The sequence below is a fragment of the Culex pipiens genome, unplaced genomic scaffold (genome assembly GCF_016801865.2).
Source record: "Culex pipiens pallens isolate TS unplaced genomic scaffold, TS_CPP_V2 Cpp_Un0065, whole genome shotgun sequence".
In the NCBI taxonomy this organism is placed as follows: Eukaryota; Metazoa; Arthropoda; class Insecta; order Diptera; family Culicidae; genus Culex; species Culex pipiens.
The window spans coordinates 11,888-33,670 of record NW_026292882.1 but is presented as its reverse complement, the minus strand read 5'-3'; the positions used below and the strand labels follow the sequence as shown (position 1 = coordinate 33,670).

General features: G+C 56.8%; 1 protein-coding gene across 1 annotated transcript; it reads left to right on the top strand.

Annotated features, from left to right (window-relative positions):
- Positions 1–3,952: 3,952 nt before the first annotated feature.
- LOC120430938 (mucin-2-like) lies at positions 3,953–17,613 on the top strand (the record flags this gene model as incomplete). The annotated part of the gene is made up of 3 exons (XM_052711511.1): positions 3,953–4,060; positions 10,280–10,369; positions 10,411–17,613. Coding segments are annotated over 3 exons (7,401 nt in total), but the record flags the coding sequence as incomplete, so codon positions are not given.
- Between the last annotated feature and the right edge of the window lie 4,170 nt (positions 17,614–21,783).

The window sequence follows — 21,783 nt, the reverse complement described above, 5'->3', positions numbered from 1 at the left end:
AATTCTTAAATTCTTAAATTCTTAAATTCTTAAATTCTTAAATTCTTAAATTCTTAAATTCTTAAATTCTTAAATTCTTAAATTCTTAAATTCTTAAATTCTTAAATTCTTAAATTCTTAAATTCTTAAATTCTTAAATTCTTAAATTCTTAAATTCTTAAATTCTTAAATTCTTAAATTCTTAAATTCTTAAATTCTTAAATTCTTAAATTCTTAAATTCTTAAATTCTTAAATTCTTAAATTCTTAAATTCTTAAATTCTTAAATTCTTAAATTCTTAAATTCTTAAATTCTTAAATTCTTAAATTCTTAAATTCTTAAATTCTTAAATTCTTAAATTCTTAAATTCTTAAATTCTTAAATTCTTAAATTCTTAAATTCTTAAATTCTTAAATTCTTAAATTCTTAAATTCTTAAATTCTTAAATTCTTAAATTCTTAAATTCTTAAATTCTTAAATTCTTAAATTCTTAAATTCTTAAATTCTTAAATTCTTAAATTCTTAAATTCTTAAATTCTTAAATTCTTAAATTCTTAAATTCTTAAATTCTTAAATTCTTAAATTCTTAAATTCTTAAATTCTTAAATTCTTAAATTCTTAAATTCTTAAATTCTTAAATTCTTAAATTCTTAAATTCTTAAATTCTTAAATTCTTAAATTCTTAAATTCTTAAATTCTTAAATTCTTAAATTCTTAAATTCTTAAATTCTTAAATTCTTAAATTCTTAAATTCTTAAATTCTTAAATTCTTAAATTCACCCACATCCCATTCCAAAACAACAAACATTTCAACAAACCCCCAACATCCCTCACAAACTCCATACCCAAAAAACAAAACACCCAAACTCACATAAAAACCAATCCACAAACAAACAACCACACCACAAACCTACACCAACCCAACACCACCAACCACACCAACCCACCAACCAACCCCAACAACACCCCACACCCCCCCAACAAACCACCCACCCACCCAACCAAGATACCCACCCCAAACCACAAAAAAAAAAACCACACAACCCCCCCCCACCCAACAAACCCCCCCCAACCACAAACCCAACCCACCAAAAACAAACCCCCACCCAAAACAACCCCAACACACCACACAAACAACACAAAATCACCCAACCCAAACAACAAACCACACCCCACCCACACCCCCCCCCACACCCCACAAACACACACCACACCACCAACACACCCCAACAACACCACCCCAACCCCAACCACCCCCCCACCACCCACCACACACCCCCAAACCCACCACCACACACACACCCACACCCACCCCACCCCCACCAAAAACCAACCACAAACCCCCCCACAAACCCACACCCACACCCACCACCCCAACAACACACCCACCCCCCCCACCCCACACCCCCCACCCCCCCCCCCCAACCCCCCAAACCACCCAACCCCCCCACCCACCACCCCCCCCCAACACCCCCCCCCCCCAACCCACCCACCCCCACAAACCACCCACAACCCACACAAAAAACCCCCCACACCAACACCACCCACACCCCACCCCCCAACAAACCCACCAACACCACCACACACCCAACAACAACCCCCCCACCACCCCCACACCAACAATAACCAACAACACCCACACCCACAACAACACCACCACAACCAACACCACCCACCCCCACCCCACCAAACCCAACCAATCAACACAACCCCCCCACACAACACCAACCACAAACCACCCAAACACAAACAACAACCAACCCACACCCACCACCCAACCCAACCCCACCACACCACCCACCACCCCCCCCCCAACCCCCCCCAACACCCACCAACACACCCCACCCCCACACCCACACCAACCCAACAACCCCCCCCCCACCCCAAACCCCCACACCCCACCCAACCCCCCCCACACCCCAACCACCCCCACCACACACACACACCACCCACAACCCCACCACACCCCAACCCCCCCACCCACCCAACCCCACCAACCCACCCACCACCAAACCCCCCCCCACCCCACACCAAACAACAACCCCCAACAACACCACCCCACACACCCCCACACACCACAACAAACCACCAACACCACCAAACCCACAACACAACCCACAAACACCAACCCCCACACCCCACCCCCACCCCCCCACCACAAAACCCCCACCACCAAACCACCCACCCCCCAAACAACCCCAACCCCCCACCCAAAAAAAAACCCCCCACACACCCCACAAACACAACACCCCACCCCACACACCAACCACCCACAACAAACACACCCCCCAACCCCACCCCCCAAAAAACAACCCACCACCCACCCCCAACTAACACCACCCCCCAAACACCACCCCACCCACCCCCACACACCCACACAAACCACCCCCAACCCCAACCCCCCCCAAACCACACAACAAACAAACACACCCCCAACAACCCACACCACCAACACACAACCCATCACCCCCCCCACCCCCCCCCACACACCCACCCACCCCACACCACACCCAACACCCCCCCCACCACCCCAACACCACCAACAACCACACACCCCCCCACCACCACCCAACAAACCATCCACACCACACCCAACACAAAACCACCCCAACCCACCCCCCCAAAAAACCCCACAAAAACAAAAACCCAACCCACCCCCAACACCCCCCACCCCCACAACCCCCCAAAACACCACCCCCACAAACACCCCCACACAACAACAACAACAACAACACCCCACCCCACCCTCCAACCACCCAACCCACCCAACAAAACCAACCCCCACACAAAAAAACCCCCAACCACACACCCAAACACACACCTAACCCCACCCCCCACCCACCCCAACCCACCCCCCACAACACCCAACACCCCACCACCCACCCCAAACCACAACCCACCCCCAACAACCCACAACAAACACACACCCCAACAAAACCAACACAACACCCCCACACAAACCCACACACACCCAACACACACAACAACCACCCCAAAACCAACACCACCACACAAACACCCACACCCCCCCACCACCCACACCCCCACACCAAAAACCCCCCACCCCCACACCACCCACCCCAACCAACAACCAACCCCCAACCCCACACCCCACCCCCAACCCACCCCACACCCCCCCCCCCACAACCACAACAACCCACCCCCCCAACACCCCCACCCCCACAACCCCAACCTAAAACCAACCCACCCCCCCAAACACCCCCCCAACCAACCCCACCCCACCCACCCCCAACCCCACCCCCACCCACAACCCACCACCCACCCCCCCCCCACAACACCACACCCAAACACAACCACCCACCCACCCCCCCACCCCCCACCCCCAACCAACACCCACACCAAACAACCCCCCACACCCCCACCCAAAAAACCCCCAACACCCCCCCACAACCCCAACCCCCCACACACAAAACCCCCACACCAACCCCACCAACAACAAACCCACCCCCCCCCACCCAACCCACACAACCCCACCCAAACACCCCCCCCACACCAACACAACCCCCCCCACAAACACACAACACACACCCACCAACACCCCCCACCCCACAACCCAAACCCCAACCACCCCCAAACCCCCCCACCACCCCACCCCAACACCCCCAAACACCCCACAAAACAACCACAACCACCCCACACCCACCACAACCCACAACCCAATATCAAACCATCCCCCTACCATCAACCACCTCCCCAACACCACCTCAACAAACAAAAATAACACACCACCACACAAACAAACAACCTTACAAAATCACCAACCCACACAAAACCACCCACCACACCACCTACACAACCAACCATAACAAACCCACCCCCACACCACACAACACCACAACCCCCCACCCACACCCCCCCCAACCCACCCCACACCCCAACCACCCCACCAAAACACAAACAAAAAAAACAACAAACTCACCACCCAAACCACCCCAACCCATATACACACACCCAACCCCCAACCCAACACCCCTTAACCACCCCCACCCCCACCCACCCCACCACCTCCACACCAAACCCCCCCCAACCCCCCCCAACCCAAACAACCTCAACACACCCAATACACACAACACCACCTTCACCCCCCACCCACCCCACACCAAAAAAACACCCCCCCAACCCACCATACCCCCCCCCCCAAACACCAACACCAACAAAAAACCACTAACTCCCAACCCCCCACATCAAACCCCTCAACCACCCCCCCCACCCCACAACCCCCCCCACCCAAACACACAACACCCAACAACCATACCCCCCCCCACACCCACCCACCCAACCCACACCCCCACCCCCCACCACAAAACACCCCAACACAACAAACCCAACACACACCACACCACCCAAACACCCAACCACCAAAAAAACCACCCACCCAACACAACCACAAACCCAACCACAACCACCCTCACCACCCACCTCCACCCACACTCACACCCCCCAACCCCACCCAACACCCCCACCCAAAACCCCAAAACTCCCACCCCCACACACACACCTCTCACCACCACCACCCCAACCCAACAACAACCAAAAAACACACAACCCCCAAACACTCCCCTCACACACACCATCCCCAAACCACAAACCCACTCCAAAACCCCACCCCCCCACCAACCAACCCAAACAATCCACACAACTACAAACATTCACACCCCCCCCACCACACAACCCACCACAACCACCATCCCCTACCCCCACCCCCACCCCCCCAACCATACACCCTTCAACAACCCACATAACCCCACAACACCCACACCCACCCCCAACCCCCTACTACTTAACACCCCAACTTAACACAAATCAATCCCAATTCACCCACCCACCCCCACCCAACACAAACCACCCCAAAACAAACAAAACCCCACAAACACATCCACCAACCCACCAATCACAACCCCACCCACCAAAAAACCACCACCCACTAACCCACCCTCCATATACACCAACAATCACTAACCCCCATCCAACAACACACAACCCCCCAACCCACAACACAACCCCCAACACAAACCCACCCAACACCCCCCACACCACCAACAAAAAACATCCAAACAACCAACACACCACATCCAACACCACACACAAACCCACCCCCTAACCAAACCCAACTCACACCCCACCCCCCTCCCACCAACAACCAACACAAAACAACAAACAACCCCCAACCCCCAAACACAACCCCAACCCACAACCCCCCCAACACCCCACCCACCCAACCCCCCAAACCCACACAACACCACCCACCCACCCCACCTCAAACCAACCACACACCCAAACCACACCCACCCCACCCACCACCACACCCCCACACCCCCAACCACACCACCAACACCACCACCCCCACCACCCCCCAACACACAAACACACACCACCCCCACACCACCCCAACCCACACAAACCCCACCACAAACCACCCACACACCCACCCAAACCCCCCCCACACCCCAAATACCCCCCCCCCCACACCCCCCACCCAAAAAAAAACACCCCCAAACAAACACCCCCCACACAAACCCCCCACCACACCAACCACCACAACACCAAACACCCCCCCCCACCCACCCCCCCACCCACCCCCAAACCAACCCACACCACAAAAATCCCCCCCCACCCCCCCCCCCCCACACCCCCCCCCAAAATCCCCCCCCACCACCCACCCACCCCACCAAACCCCCACCAAAACACCCCCCCCACCAACCCCCCCACAAACCACCAAACCAAAAAAAAAACAAACCCCCCCCCACCAACCACAACCCCCCACCCCCCCCCCAACACCCACCCCCCCCAACCACCCACAACCCAACCCAACCACACACACCCTCCCCCCAACCCCCCCAAACACCAAAACCCCCCCCCCACACCCCCACACCAACCCCCAACAACACCCCCCAAAACCCCCACCCCACACCCCCCACCCAACACCACCCCCACAACCCAAAAAACCCACACACACCAACCACAACAAACCACCAACCCACCAAAAAAAAAAAACCCCACCCAAAAACAACCCCCAAACACCACCACCCCACCCCCCCCAACCCCCCCACCCCCACAACAAACCCCCAAACCAACCAACCACCCCCCCCCCCCCCACCCACCCACCCCCCCCCACCCAACCACCCCCCCAACAACACCAAAAAAACCCACCACCCCACCCAACACCCCCCCCCACCCACACCACCCACCCAAAACCCCAACCCCCACCCCCCCACCCCCCCCCCCCCCCCCCCCCCCCCACACCCCACCCCCACCCCCCCCCACCAAACCCCAACCAAACCCACCCCCCAACCCCCAACCACACACCCCAAACCCAACACCCACACACCACCCACCCAAACCCCCCACCCCCCAAACCCCACACAACCCACCAACAACCCCCCCCACACCCCCACACACAAACCCACCCCAACCCCCCAAACCCCCCCACAACCAACCCACCCCCCCAACCCCCCACACCCAACACACCCAAACCCCACCCACAACACCCAACACCAACCACAAACAAAACACACACCCCAAACCCCCCCCACCCCACCCCCCCCCCCAACCCCCCCACGCCCCCCACAACCCCCACCCCACCAAACCCCCCCCACAACCCAAACCAAAACAACCCACCACACCCAAACACCAACCCACACCAAACCCCCCCCCACCACCCCCCACCCCCCACACCCACCCCCCCACCCCCCCCCCCCCCCAACCCCCCAAACCCCACACCACCCACCAACCCAACCCCACACCACACCCACACAACCCCCACCACCCCCCCCACAACCCCCCCCCCCCACCACACCCCACCCACCACACCCACACAACCACCCACACAACCCCCACACAACCCCCACACCACCCACCACAACCCCACCACCCCACACAACACCAAACAAACCACACACACAACCCCCCCAAACCCACAAACCCACCACCAACCACCACCCACCCCAAACCACAACCCCCCCAACCCCACCACCACCAACCACCACCCAAAACCCCCCCACACCCCCCAACCACCACCCCCCACCACACCCCCACCAACACCACACCACACAACCACCCCAACACACCCACCCAACCCAAACACCAACAACAAACCAACACACCACAAAACCCCCCCCAACCCCCACCCACACACCACCCCAACCCACCCAACAACCAACCACCCCAAAACCACAACCCAACAACCACCACACCCCAAACCCACCCCACCACCCCCACCCAAAACACCAAAACCACCAAACCACCCAAACAACAAACCAACCCAAACACCCCCACAACCCAACCACCACACCAAAAAACACCACAACAAAAACCCAAACCCAAACAACCCCACCCCCACTCCACACCACCCCAAACCACCCACAAACCCCAACCCAAACAAACCACCAAAACCCCACCCCACCAACCCAACCCAACCCCCCAAACAACACCCCACCCAAAACACCCCACCCAACCCCCCACCAACCCAACACCACCAAACCACACAACAAACCCACACCCCACCACACCCCACACCACCCAAACCCCCAAACACACAACCCACCCAACCACAAACCCCACCAACCCAACACAAACCCAACCCAAACCCCAAACCACCACACAACCCCAAACCCACCACCCCCCAAACCCCATCCCCCAACCAAACCCAAACCAACCCCCACCCCCAAACCCCCCCACCCAACCCCCACACACCAAACCCCCCCAACCCACACCCCCACCAACCCCCAAACCAACACAAAACCCCACCCCACAACCCCACCCCAACCACCAAAAACCCCACAACCCACACCCCACAACCCCAAACCCACCCCCACAACCCAACCCAAACCCCCACCCCAACCCCAACAAACCAACCCACCCAACCCACACCACCCAACCCAAACAAACCCACCCAAACCCACCCACAACCAACAAAACCACCACACCCAAACCCCACCCCCCAAAACCAAACCAACAACCCCAACCACCCCCCCCCCACAACCCCACCCAACCAACCCCACACCAACACCCCACAACCCCCCCCACCAACCCCCCACCCCCAAACACCCACCACACCCCAACCAACACCCCACCCCACACCACAACCCACACCCCCACCCACAACCCCCCAAACCCACCACACCAAACACCCCCACCCCAAACCACCCCCCCCACAACCCCCCCCCCAACCCCACACCCACACCAACCACAAACCACCAAACCCAAACCCCCACCCCCCAACCCAACCCCCACCCACCCAACCCCCCCACACCCCAAACCCAACCCAACCCCACACCACCACCCACCAACCCCCACCCCCCACACCCCCCACACCACCCACCCAACCACCCACCCCCCCCCCCCACAACCCCCCCACCCCACCACCCCCAACCCCCACCCACCCCAACCCACCCCACCCCACCCCCACCCACCACCACCCCACCCCACCCACACAACCAACCCACCACCAACCACCACCCACCCCACCACCCACACCCCCACCCACCCCCCACCCACCCACCCCCACCCCAACCCAACACCACAACCCACCACCCCCCCCCACCCACCCCCACCCCCCCAACCCACCCACACCCCCACCACCCCCACCCCCCCACCCCACCCCACCCACCCAACCCCACCCCCCACCACCCCCCAACCAACCCACACACCAACACCCCACCCACCAACACCCACCCCCCACACCACAACACCCCACCCAAACCAACCCCCACCACCACCACACCCAACACCACCCACACCACACCCAACAAACCACCACCACCACCCCCCACACACCCCCCAACACAACACAACACCCAAACCCAACACCCACACCAACCCCACACACCACCAACAACCCCCCACCCACCCCAACCCACCACCCCACCCCCAACACCCCACACACCCCACCCACCACCCCCCCCAACACCCCACCACCCACAACAACCACACCCCCACCAACCCACACCCCACCCAAACACACCACACCCCACCCCAAACCACCAACCACCAACACCACAACACACCCAAACCCCCCACCCCAACACCACCCAACACCACCACCCACCCCACACCAACACCACAACACCCCAACCCACCACACCCCACCACCACCCCCCCAACACCCACCCACCAACCACCCCAACACCCACCCCACCCAACCACCAACACACCACCCACACCCAACCACCCAAACAACCCACAACACCCACCACACCCAACCACAAACCCCCCAACACCCCCACCCCAACAACCAACCCACCCACCACAACCCCACACCAACCACACCACCCAAACCCACACCCACAACACCCCAACCCACCAACCACCCCACCACCCCAACACCACCAACACCCACCCCACAAACACCCACACAACCCAACCACCCCCACCAACCAAACCCACAAACCCACAACCACAACACCCCACCACCCACACACAAACCAACACCCACAACCAACCCAACCCCCAAACACACCACCCACACACCCCACCACCCCCAACACACCACCCACCCAACACCCCACAACACCCCACCACCCCAACACACCCACCACACCAACACACCCCCACACCACACACACCACAACCCCACACCCACACCCCCAACCCCCAACCAACACCCACCACCCCAAACCACCACCCCAACACACCCACACACCACCAACACCACAACACCCACACACCACAACAACACCCAACAACCACCCAACACCCCAACAACCCAACAACCCCAACACCACCACACCCAAACAAAACCACACACCCACACACCCCACACAACACCCCAACACCCCACACCAAAAACCACCCAACAACCCAACACCACCAACACCACACCCCAACCCACCAACACAACAACCCCCACAACCCCAAAACCCACACCACCAACACCCCCAACACCCCAACAACCACACACAACCCACCAACACCACAACACCCCACACACCCAACACCAAACACCCCACAACCCCAACACCCCAACACAACCACAACCACAACAAACACAACACCCCACACACCAACACAACCACCCAACCAACAAACACCAACCCACAACAACACCCCAACAACACCAACAACCACAAACACCCAACACCCCAACAACCAACACCCAACACCACACCCCACACAACCCACACACCAACAAACCCACAACCCAACACCAACACCCACCAACCCAACAAACACCCAAACACCCAAACCACACCAAAACCCAACACAACCCCCCAACACACCCAACACACCCACACCCAACACCCACAACAACCCAACCAACCCAACACACCCCACCCAAAACACCACAACCAACCACACCCCACCACAACCCAACACCACCAACACCCAACCACAAACACCAACCCCAACCACCCCAACAACCCACACCACCAACACAACCCAACCACCACACCAACACCCCACCCAACACCACCCAACCAACCCCAACAACCCCCAACACACCCAACCCCACAACACCCACAACACCAACCCAAACCCCCAACACCAACCCAACAACCCACACCCAAAACAACCCACAACCAACACCCAACACCCAACCACCAACAAACCCAACACAACCCACAACAAACCCACCACAACAACCCACACACCAACAACCCAAACAACACCCCCAACAACAACCACACCCAAACAACCCACACAACACCACCAACCACACCCACCCCAACACCAACCCCCAACACACCCAAACCCAACAACACCACCCCCAACCCACACCCAACACACCCACAACCCCCACACAACCCAACACCAACCCACAAACCCCAACAACCACACACAACCACAAACAAACCCACCCAACACCCACCACACCCACAACACCCCAAAACCCACCCAACAACACAACACCACAAACCAACACAAACACCCCAACCAACCCAACACCCCACAACCCCCACAACACACAAAACACCAACACCCAACACCCAACACCAAACCCCAACACAACACCAAACCACCCCAACACCACACACCCAACACACCACAAACCCAAACCACAAACACACCCACACAACACCAACAAACCACACCACAACACCACCAAACACCCACAACACAAAACAACACAACAACCCAACCCACACCAACACCCAACAACCCAACACCACCCCACCCACAACCACCCCAACACAACACCACAACACCACAAAACCACACAACCACAAACAAACACCACCAACCCCCCACAACACAACCACACCCCAACAACCAACACCACAACACCCCACAACACACCCAACAACCAACAAACACCCACCACCAACAACCCACAACCAACACCACAACACCACACCACCCCACACACCACCAAACACCAAACACAACCCAACACCCACCAAAACCACAACACCCCACCCAACAACCAACAACCCAAACCAACCACACCACACCCACAACACCCACCCCAAAACCACCAACAACCAACCAACCACCAACAACCCCACCACAACAACACCCCACCAAACCACCCCAAACACACCAACCACAAACAACAACCAAAACACCCAACAACCCAACACAAACCACACCAAACCCAACCACAACACCACCAACACCCAACACCCACAACAACACAACCACCAAACAACCACCAACACCCAACAACAACCCCACAACACCCCAACCAACAACCCCACCACACCACAACCAACACCCCACACCAACAACCCAACCACACACCACAAAAACAACCACCACCAACACCACAACCAAACAACCACCAACACAACAAAACACCACACCACCAAACACCCACAAAACCCCAACAACCCACAACCCAAACACCACCAAACAACCACCCCACCACACAAACCAACAACACCCACAAACCAAAAACCACCACCCACCAACCCACACCACACACAACCACAACACCCCACACAACACCACCAACCCAAACACACACCCAACACCAAACACACCCCACAAACCACAACACACCAACAACCACCCACCCAACAACCAACCAACCAACCCACAACCACAACAACCCCCAACACACCCCAACAACCACACCCACAACACCCACACCACCCAACCACCAACAACCCACAACACCCCAACAACCCCACCAACCAACACCCCACACCACCAACACAACACCCCAAACAACAACACCCAACCACAACCACCAACACCCAAACACACCAACACCAAACACCCACAACAACCCACCCACCAACAACCAACACCAAACCACCCCAACACCACCACACCACACAACACCAACACCCCACACACAACCACAACCACCCACCACCAAACCCAACACCACCAACACCCACACACAACACCACAAACCACCACCACACCCCAACACCACAACACAACACCACCCCAACACCAACAACCCCAACACACAACCCACCAACCACCCACACAACCCAACCCACCCAACACACACCAACCCCCAACCAAACCCCACACAACCACAAACCAACAAACCCCACCAACACCCCAACACACAACAACCCAACACCACCCCACCCCAACAACCCACCAACCAACACACCCAACCAACACCAACCACCCCACACCAACACCCACACCAAACCCCAACACCAACAACCAACCCACCACCAACCACCCAACAAACCACAACACACCCCAACACCCAACCAACAACCCCAACCACCCCCACCAACCCAAACACCCAACACAAACCCACACCCACCAACCCCCACACCACACAACCAACACCCAACACCACCAACACCACCACAACAAACACCCACAACCACAACACCCCACCACAACAACCCACAAACCCCAACACCCAACACCCCACACAACACCACCCAACACCCCCAACCACAACCAACACCCCAACACCCACAACACACCAAACACACCCAACCCCCAACACCACCACACACCCACACCACAACCAAAACACACCCACACAACCACAACACCACACCACCCAACACACCCACAAACCACCAACACCCACAACAAACACCAACACCCCCCACCACCAACACAACACCCACAACCCAAACCACAACCCCACACCCACAACCACACCAACCCCCACACCACCCACAACCCCCAACACCCAACACCACCACCACCCACCAACACCACCACACCCACACAACACCAACAACCCCACCAACACCCCCACCAACACAACCACCACAACCCAACACCCCCACACCAACACCAACACCCACACAACCCCAACACACCACCCCACAAAACCCCAACAACACCCACAACCCCACCAACCCAAACACAACACCACAACAACCCACACCCACCAACCCCAACAACCCCAAACACCACAACACCCAACACCCCAACACCCAACAACCCCCACCAACAACCACCAACCACAAAACCAACACCACCAACACACCCCAACCCCAACAAACACAACCCCCCAACAACACCCACACCCACAACACCACAACAAACACCCCCAACCACCCCACCAACACCACACCCAACCAACACAAACACCACACACCCAACAACCCACCAAACCAACCACACCCCACCACAAACCACCAACCCCAACAACACCACCCCCCAACACCCACCACCCAACACACAAACCCCACACCCAAACACCACCCAACCACCCCAAACACCACCCCAACACCACACAACCACCACAAACACCCAAAAACCACCACAACACCAACCACCCACCCCAACACCACAACCCCAACAACCCACACCAACAAACACACCAAACCACCACCCACCCACACAACCACCAAAACCCACCACCCCAACAAACACCAACAACACAACACCACACAAACCACACCCCAACCAACCACACAAACCCCCCAACACCCAACACCCACCCACAACAACCCACCCAACCCCCAACACCCACACCACCAACACAACACCCAACAACCCACAACACCCCACCACCAACCAACACCCACCAACACCACAAACACCACCAACACAACACCACCCAACAACCACAACCCAACAACCAACACCCAAACAACCCACCACACAAACACCACACCCCACCAACCACCCACCAACAACACACCACAAACCAACCCACCCAACACCACAACAACACCAACCAACCACCAACACCAAAACCACCACCCACACACAAACACCAACACAACCACCCCCCACACCCAACAACCACCCAACCAACACCACACCACCCCACAACACCAAACCCCACCCCACACCCACCAACCCCACCCCACCCAAACACCACCACAACCCACCACCCAAAACAACCACCCCAACCCACCACCCCCACACCCCAACCCACACAAACACCCACCCACAACACCACCCCCAACCAACCCAACACAACCAACACCCACCCAACACCACAAACAACCCCACAACCCACCACCACCCAAACCCCACCACCCCCACAACCCAACACACCACCAAACCCACCACACCACAACCCACCACCCCAACAACACAACCAACCACCAACACCCACACACACAAACCCAAACCACCAACACCAACCACACCCAACCCAACCACACCAACCCACAACACACACCAACAAACCACACCACCCACCCACAAACCACCCACCACCAACACACCCCACCCAAACCCCAACACACCCACACACCACCAAACACACCACCCCCACCACCAACCCACCCAACACCAACACACACCACCACCCAAACCCCAAACACCAACCAACCACCACCAAACAACCCCCACACCCCAACCACACCAACAACAACACCACACCACCACAACCCCAACACACCCCAAACCAACCACACCCAACAACCCCAACACCCAAACACCCCCCCACACCACCCACCAACACCCACACAAACCAACACCCACCACACCACCCACCAACAACACCCACACCCACCCCAAACCACCAACCACACCCACACCCACAAACACCCCACACCACACCACCCAACAACACACCAACCCCACAACACCAACACACACAAACACCCAACACCAAACCACCAACCCACCAACACCCAACCAAAACAACCAACACCCAAACAAACACCACCCCACACACCACAACACCACCAAACCACAACCACACCCACACCCCACACACCAAACCCAAACAAACCCACACCCCACCACCCAACCCACAACCACACACAAAACCCACCACAAACACCACAAACCCAACACAACCCCACCCAAAAACAAACACCCACAACACCCAACAAACACCCAACCCACCACACCCCCAAAAACACAACAAACACCAACACCCACACACCCCACACCAAACCAACCCAAACCACCACCACACAACACCCCACACCACCCACAACCACAAACACCAACACCCACCAACCCACACAACCACCAACCCCACCCACACCACACCCCACAAACCCCCACACCAACACAAACAACAACACACCCCAACAAACACACAACCAACAACACCCACCAACCCCAACACCACACACCACCAAAAACAAACAACCAAAACAACACCCACAACCACAAACACCAACACCAAACCACCCAACCAACAAAACACCCACACCAACAACCCACAAAACCACACCCCAACCCCCACAACCACCACCCCAACACCCACACCCCACCACCAAACACCAACCAACCCAACCCACCCCCCAACAAACCCCAACCAACCCCACACAAACCCCACCCAACCACAACCCCCCACACACCACCCCAACAAACAACAACCCACAAACCCAACAAACAACCAACAACCACACAACCCAAACACAACCCCCACACACCAAACCCCCACACCACCCCCCACAACCACCCCCACCACCAAACACAAACAACCACAAACACAAAACCCCCCAAACCCACCCACCCCCACAACCACCACCCCACCCAACACAACCAACCCACCCCCAAACCCCCCAACCACCCAACAACACAAAAACCAAACACCCAACCCAACAAACCACACAAACACACCCCACAACCCAAACACCCCACCAACACACCAACACAACCCCCCACACCCAACCCACAACCACCACCACCACCCCCAACCCACCACAACCACACCACCCACAACCAACACACCACCCAAAACACACCAACCACCACCCAACAAAACAACCAACAACAACACCAACCAACCCAAACCCCCCACACAACAACACCAACAACCACACAACCACACACCCCCAACCCCCAACCCAAAACACAACAAAACACCCCAACCACCACACAACCCCACACAAACAACCAACACCCAACACACCACCCCACAAACCCCCCACACCCCACCACACAACCCACACCCACACCACAACCCCACCCACACCCACAAACACCCCAACCCACAAACACCCACACCAACACACCCCCAACACACAAACCCCAACAACCACACACCCACCAACCCCACCACACCCAACCACACCCAACAACCCAACCAACACCCACACCAACACACCACCACCCCACCCAACACACCCCAACCCAACACCCCCACCCACAACCCACCACACACCCCAAACCCCACAACCAAACCACCCCCCAACCCCACACCCCACACCCAACACCCCCCACCCCCACACCCCCAACAACCCACACACAACCCACAACCAAACAACACAACACCCAACAACCACCCCCACAACACCCCAACCCACACCCACAACCACCCACCCCCACCACACACCAAAACCACACCCACCAACCCAAAAACACCCACAACCCCCAACCCACAACAAACACCACAACCCACCAAACAACCCCCACCCACAACCCCACCCACAAACCCACAACCCCAACCCACAAAAACCACACCCACCCACCCCCAACCAACAACACCCACAACCCCACAACCACCACAAACAACCACAACCACCACACCCAACACCACCCAACAACACCACCACCCAACCACCCACAACCCCCACACCACCCAAACACACCACCCAACCACCCACAACCCACCACCCACCCCACCAAAACAACCACCCCACACCCACACCCCCACCCACAAACCCCACCAACACACACCCCCCCACCAACACCACAAAACACACCCACCACAACCACACAAACCCACCCCACAACAACACCACACCCACCACCACAAACACCACCACACAACCAACCACCCAACCCCCCACCCCCCCACACAACCCACCACACCCCCACAACACACCACACCCCACAAACCCACAACCACCCACACCCAACCACCCCCCCAACACCCAACAACCACCAACACACAAACACCACCACCACACCCACCCAAAACCCACCAAACCACCCCCCACCACCAACAAACCCCACAACCACACCCACACACCACACCAAACCACCACAAAACCACCACACCACCAACACCCCACACCACACAACACCCCACCCCAACCAACCCACACACCCACAACCACCCAACCACACCCACACCCACCCCACACCCACCACCACACACAAACCCACCACCCCCCCACCCCACACCAACAACCCCACCACCCCACACACCCCCAACCACAACCACCACACCCCACCACAACACCAACACCCACCCCACACAACCCACAACCCAACACCCACCCCACCACCACCAACAACACCACAACCCCCACACAAACCACACCCCCACAACCAACACCACCACACCCCAACAACCCACCAACACCAACACCCACCCCAACACACCACCACCAACAACCCACAACCCACCCCAACAACCAACCCACCCCCACCCCAACCACCCCAACACCACACCCAACACAACAACCCCACCCAACCCACACAACACCAACCACCCCCAACCACCACCCCAAACCAACAACCCACAACACAACCACCCACCACCCCACACCCACCAACCCACAACCAACCCCCACAACCCAACACCCCCAACCACACACCAACAACCAACCCACCAACCCACAAACACCCCACCAACAACCAACACCCCACACAACCACAACACACCACCCACAACCAAACCAACCCAACAACCCACACCCCAAACCACCCACACCAAACCCAACACCCACACCCAACAACCAACACCCACACAACCAACAACCAACCAACCCACACCCAACACCCCCACAAACCCACAACCCACACCCCACAACACCAACCAACACCCAACAACCCAACACCACAACACCCCACACACCACCCCAACACCACAACACCCAACCACACACCCACCAACCCCAACCCCACACCCCAACAAACCCACAACCCCCCACCACAACCAACACAACCCACACCCAACACAACCCACCACCACCCACAACACCCAACACACCACCAAACCCACCCCCCACACCACACCAACACCCCACCCAACCCCACACCAACACACCCACAACCCAACACCCACACCACACCCCCCACAACCCAACCCCACCCACCACACCCAACAACCCACCACAACCCACAACCCACCACCCCACCCACCCAACACACCCCCCAACACCCACACACCACCAAAACCCACACACCCCAACCACCAACACCACCCCCAACACAACACCCAACAAACCCCACCACCAACCCACCAACCCACCAACAACCACACCCACCCCAACCACCCCCCACCAACCCAACCCCACCCACAACCAACACCCCACCCAACACCAACACCCACAACCAACACACCAACCCCACCCACACCAACACCAACCCACCACAAACCCCAAACACCACCCACAAACCCACCCCAACACCACCAACCACACACCCACACCACCCAACAACCCACACCCCACACCCCCACACCCCCACCCACCAACACAACACCCAACAACCCACCCCCAACAACCCAACACCCACCCACACAACACACACCCACACCCCACCAACACAACCCCCCCACCAACCACACCAACCACCCAACAACCAACAACCACCCCCAACAACCCCCAACCCACAAACACAACCACCACCCACAAACCACACACCCACAACACACACCCCAAAACCCCAACCACCCACAACACCAACACCCAACCCACACCAAAACCAACCACCCCAAACCACAACCCACCCCACAACCAACCACCCAACACCCCCAACACCACAACCCACCACCAACCCCAACCAACCCAACACCACAAACCAACACCCCAAACAAACACCACAACCAAACACCAACACCCAACCACAACCCCACACCCCAACAACCAACCCAACCCACAACCCACACACCAACCCACCAACCCAACACCACACCCCACCAACACCAAACACAACACCACCAACCCCCAAACCAACAACACCCACCCACCAACACCCCACAACCCAACAACCACAAACCACACCCCACAACACAACCAACCCAAACCCCCACACACACAACACCACCAACCACCAACAACACACCCAACCCCACACACCCAACACACCCACCAAAACCCACACAACCCAACACCAACCAACCCCACAACCACAACCCAACACCCCACCACAAACCACAACACCCCAACACCCACACACCAAAACACCAACCCACCAACCAACCACCAAACAACCACACCCAACCCCAACACCCAAAACCAACCAACCCACCAAACCCACAACAACCCACACAACAACAACACCCACCACCCACAACCCCAAACCCACCACCACAAACCAACCAAACACCCAACCAACAAACACCCACCAACACCCCCAACCACAAACCAACCACCCAACACACAACCCAACACCCACACCCAAACACCACAAACCACCACACCAACCCACACAAACCACCACACCAACACCCAACACCCCCAACACACCCACAACCAACACCCACCAACCACAAACAACCCACCACCCCACCCAACAACCAACCAACCACACAACCAACCCACCACACCCACAAACACCACCAACCCACAACACCCCAACCAAACACCCACACCCAACCAAACCCAACAACCCAACAACCCAAACCCACAACCCAACCCCAACAAACCCACAACCCAAACAACCAACAACCACCCACAACCAAACCACCCACACAACACCAACAACCACAACACCCCAAACAACAAACCACACCCAACAACCCACACCCAACACCACACAACCCACACACCCAAACCAACCCACAACCCAAAACACCAAACCCACACCACCCAACCAAACACAACAACCCAACAACCCCACACCCAACAACCACACCAAACACAAAACCCACAACCAAACCAACCCACACAACCCAACACCCCCAAACCACCACAACCCAACCCCAACAAACCAACCCAACAACCAACACCCAACAACCAAACCACCCAACAACCAACACCCACACCACCCAACAACCAACACACAACAATCTACCAAACAACCCAACACCCAAAACACAACAACCCAACACCAACAACCCACAAACACCAACACAACACCCAACAACCCAACAACCAACACCCAACAACCCACAACCAACAACCCCACAACACCACAACCCAACCCAACAACCCACCAACCACCACCCAACACCCAACAACCCCAAACACCACCCACAACCCACACCCAAACAACCCACACAACCCAACAACCCAACACACCAACAACAAAACACCCAACACCCAACCCCACAAACCCACACACCAACCCAACAACCCAACCAACCCCAACACAACCAAAACCCAACCACCCACAACCCAACCACCCACAACCCAACAAACCACAACAACCCACCACCCACACAACACCCACAACCAACACCCCCAACCCAAAACACCAACACCCAACCCAAACCACCAACACCACCAACCCCCACAACCACACAACCCAAAACCCACCACCCAACCCCACCCAAACCCACACCCCAACCACACCCCAACCACAACACACCAACACCCACACCCACAACCCAACACCAACAACCCACAAACCCACACCCAACCACAACACCCACAACACCACCCACCCAACACAACCCCCACCAACCCACCACAACCACCCCACAACACCACAACCACAACACCCCACCACCCAAACACCACAACCACCAAACCACCCCAACACCCAACACCCACCCAACCCACAACCACCACAAACCACACCACCCACAACACCAACAACCACAACAACCAACAACCCACAACCCAAACACCCACACCCCACAACCCACCACAACCCAACACCCACAACCCCCACCCACAAACCAACAACCCACCAACACCACCCACAAACCCACACAACACCCACCACCCCACAACACCACAACCCAACACACCCCACACCACCAACCACAACAAACCACACCCCACCAACCCCACAACCACAACCCACACACCCCACCCAACACCAAACAACCCACACCCACCCAAACCAACCACACCCACAACCCAACACCCACAACCACCCCACAACACAACAAACCCAACACCCCACCACAACCCACCCACCCAACCAACCCAACAACCCAAAACACAACCCCCACAACACCACCCACCACCCAACAACCACACACAACCCAAACCACACCCCAAAACACCCACCAAACAACCACACACACACCCAACAACCCACCAACCCAACAACACAACACAACCCAACGAACCCCCCACAACAACCACACACACTACCAACCAACCCAACAACACAAAAACCAACCCACAACCAAACAACCAAACAAAACCCCAACACCCCACCATACCCAACCACCCACACAACCCAACCCACCCACACCCACCCAACAACCCCCCACCACCCAACAACCCCAACAACCCAACAACCCAACAAACCACACAACCCACCAACCCAAACAACAATCCAAAACAACCCACACCAACCACCAAACCCACCACCACAAAACAACACAACAACCAAACCAACCAACAACCCAACAACCCCCAA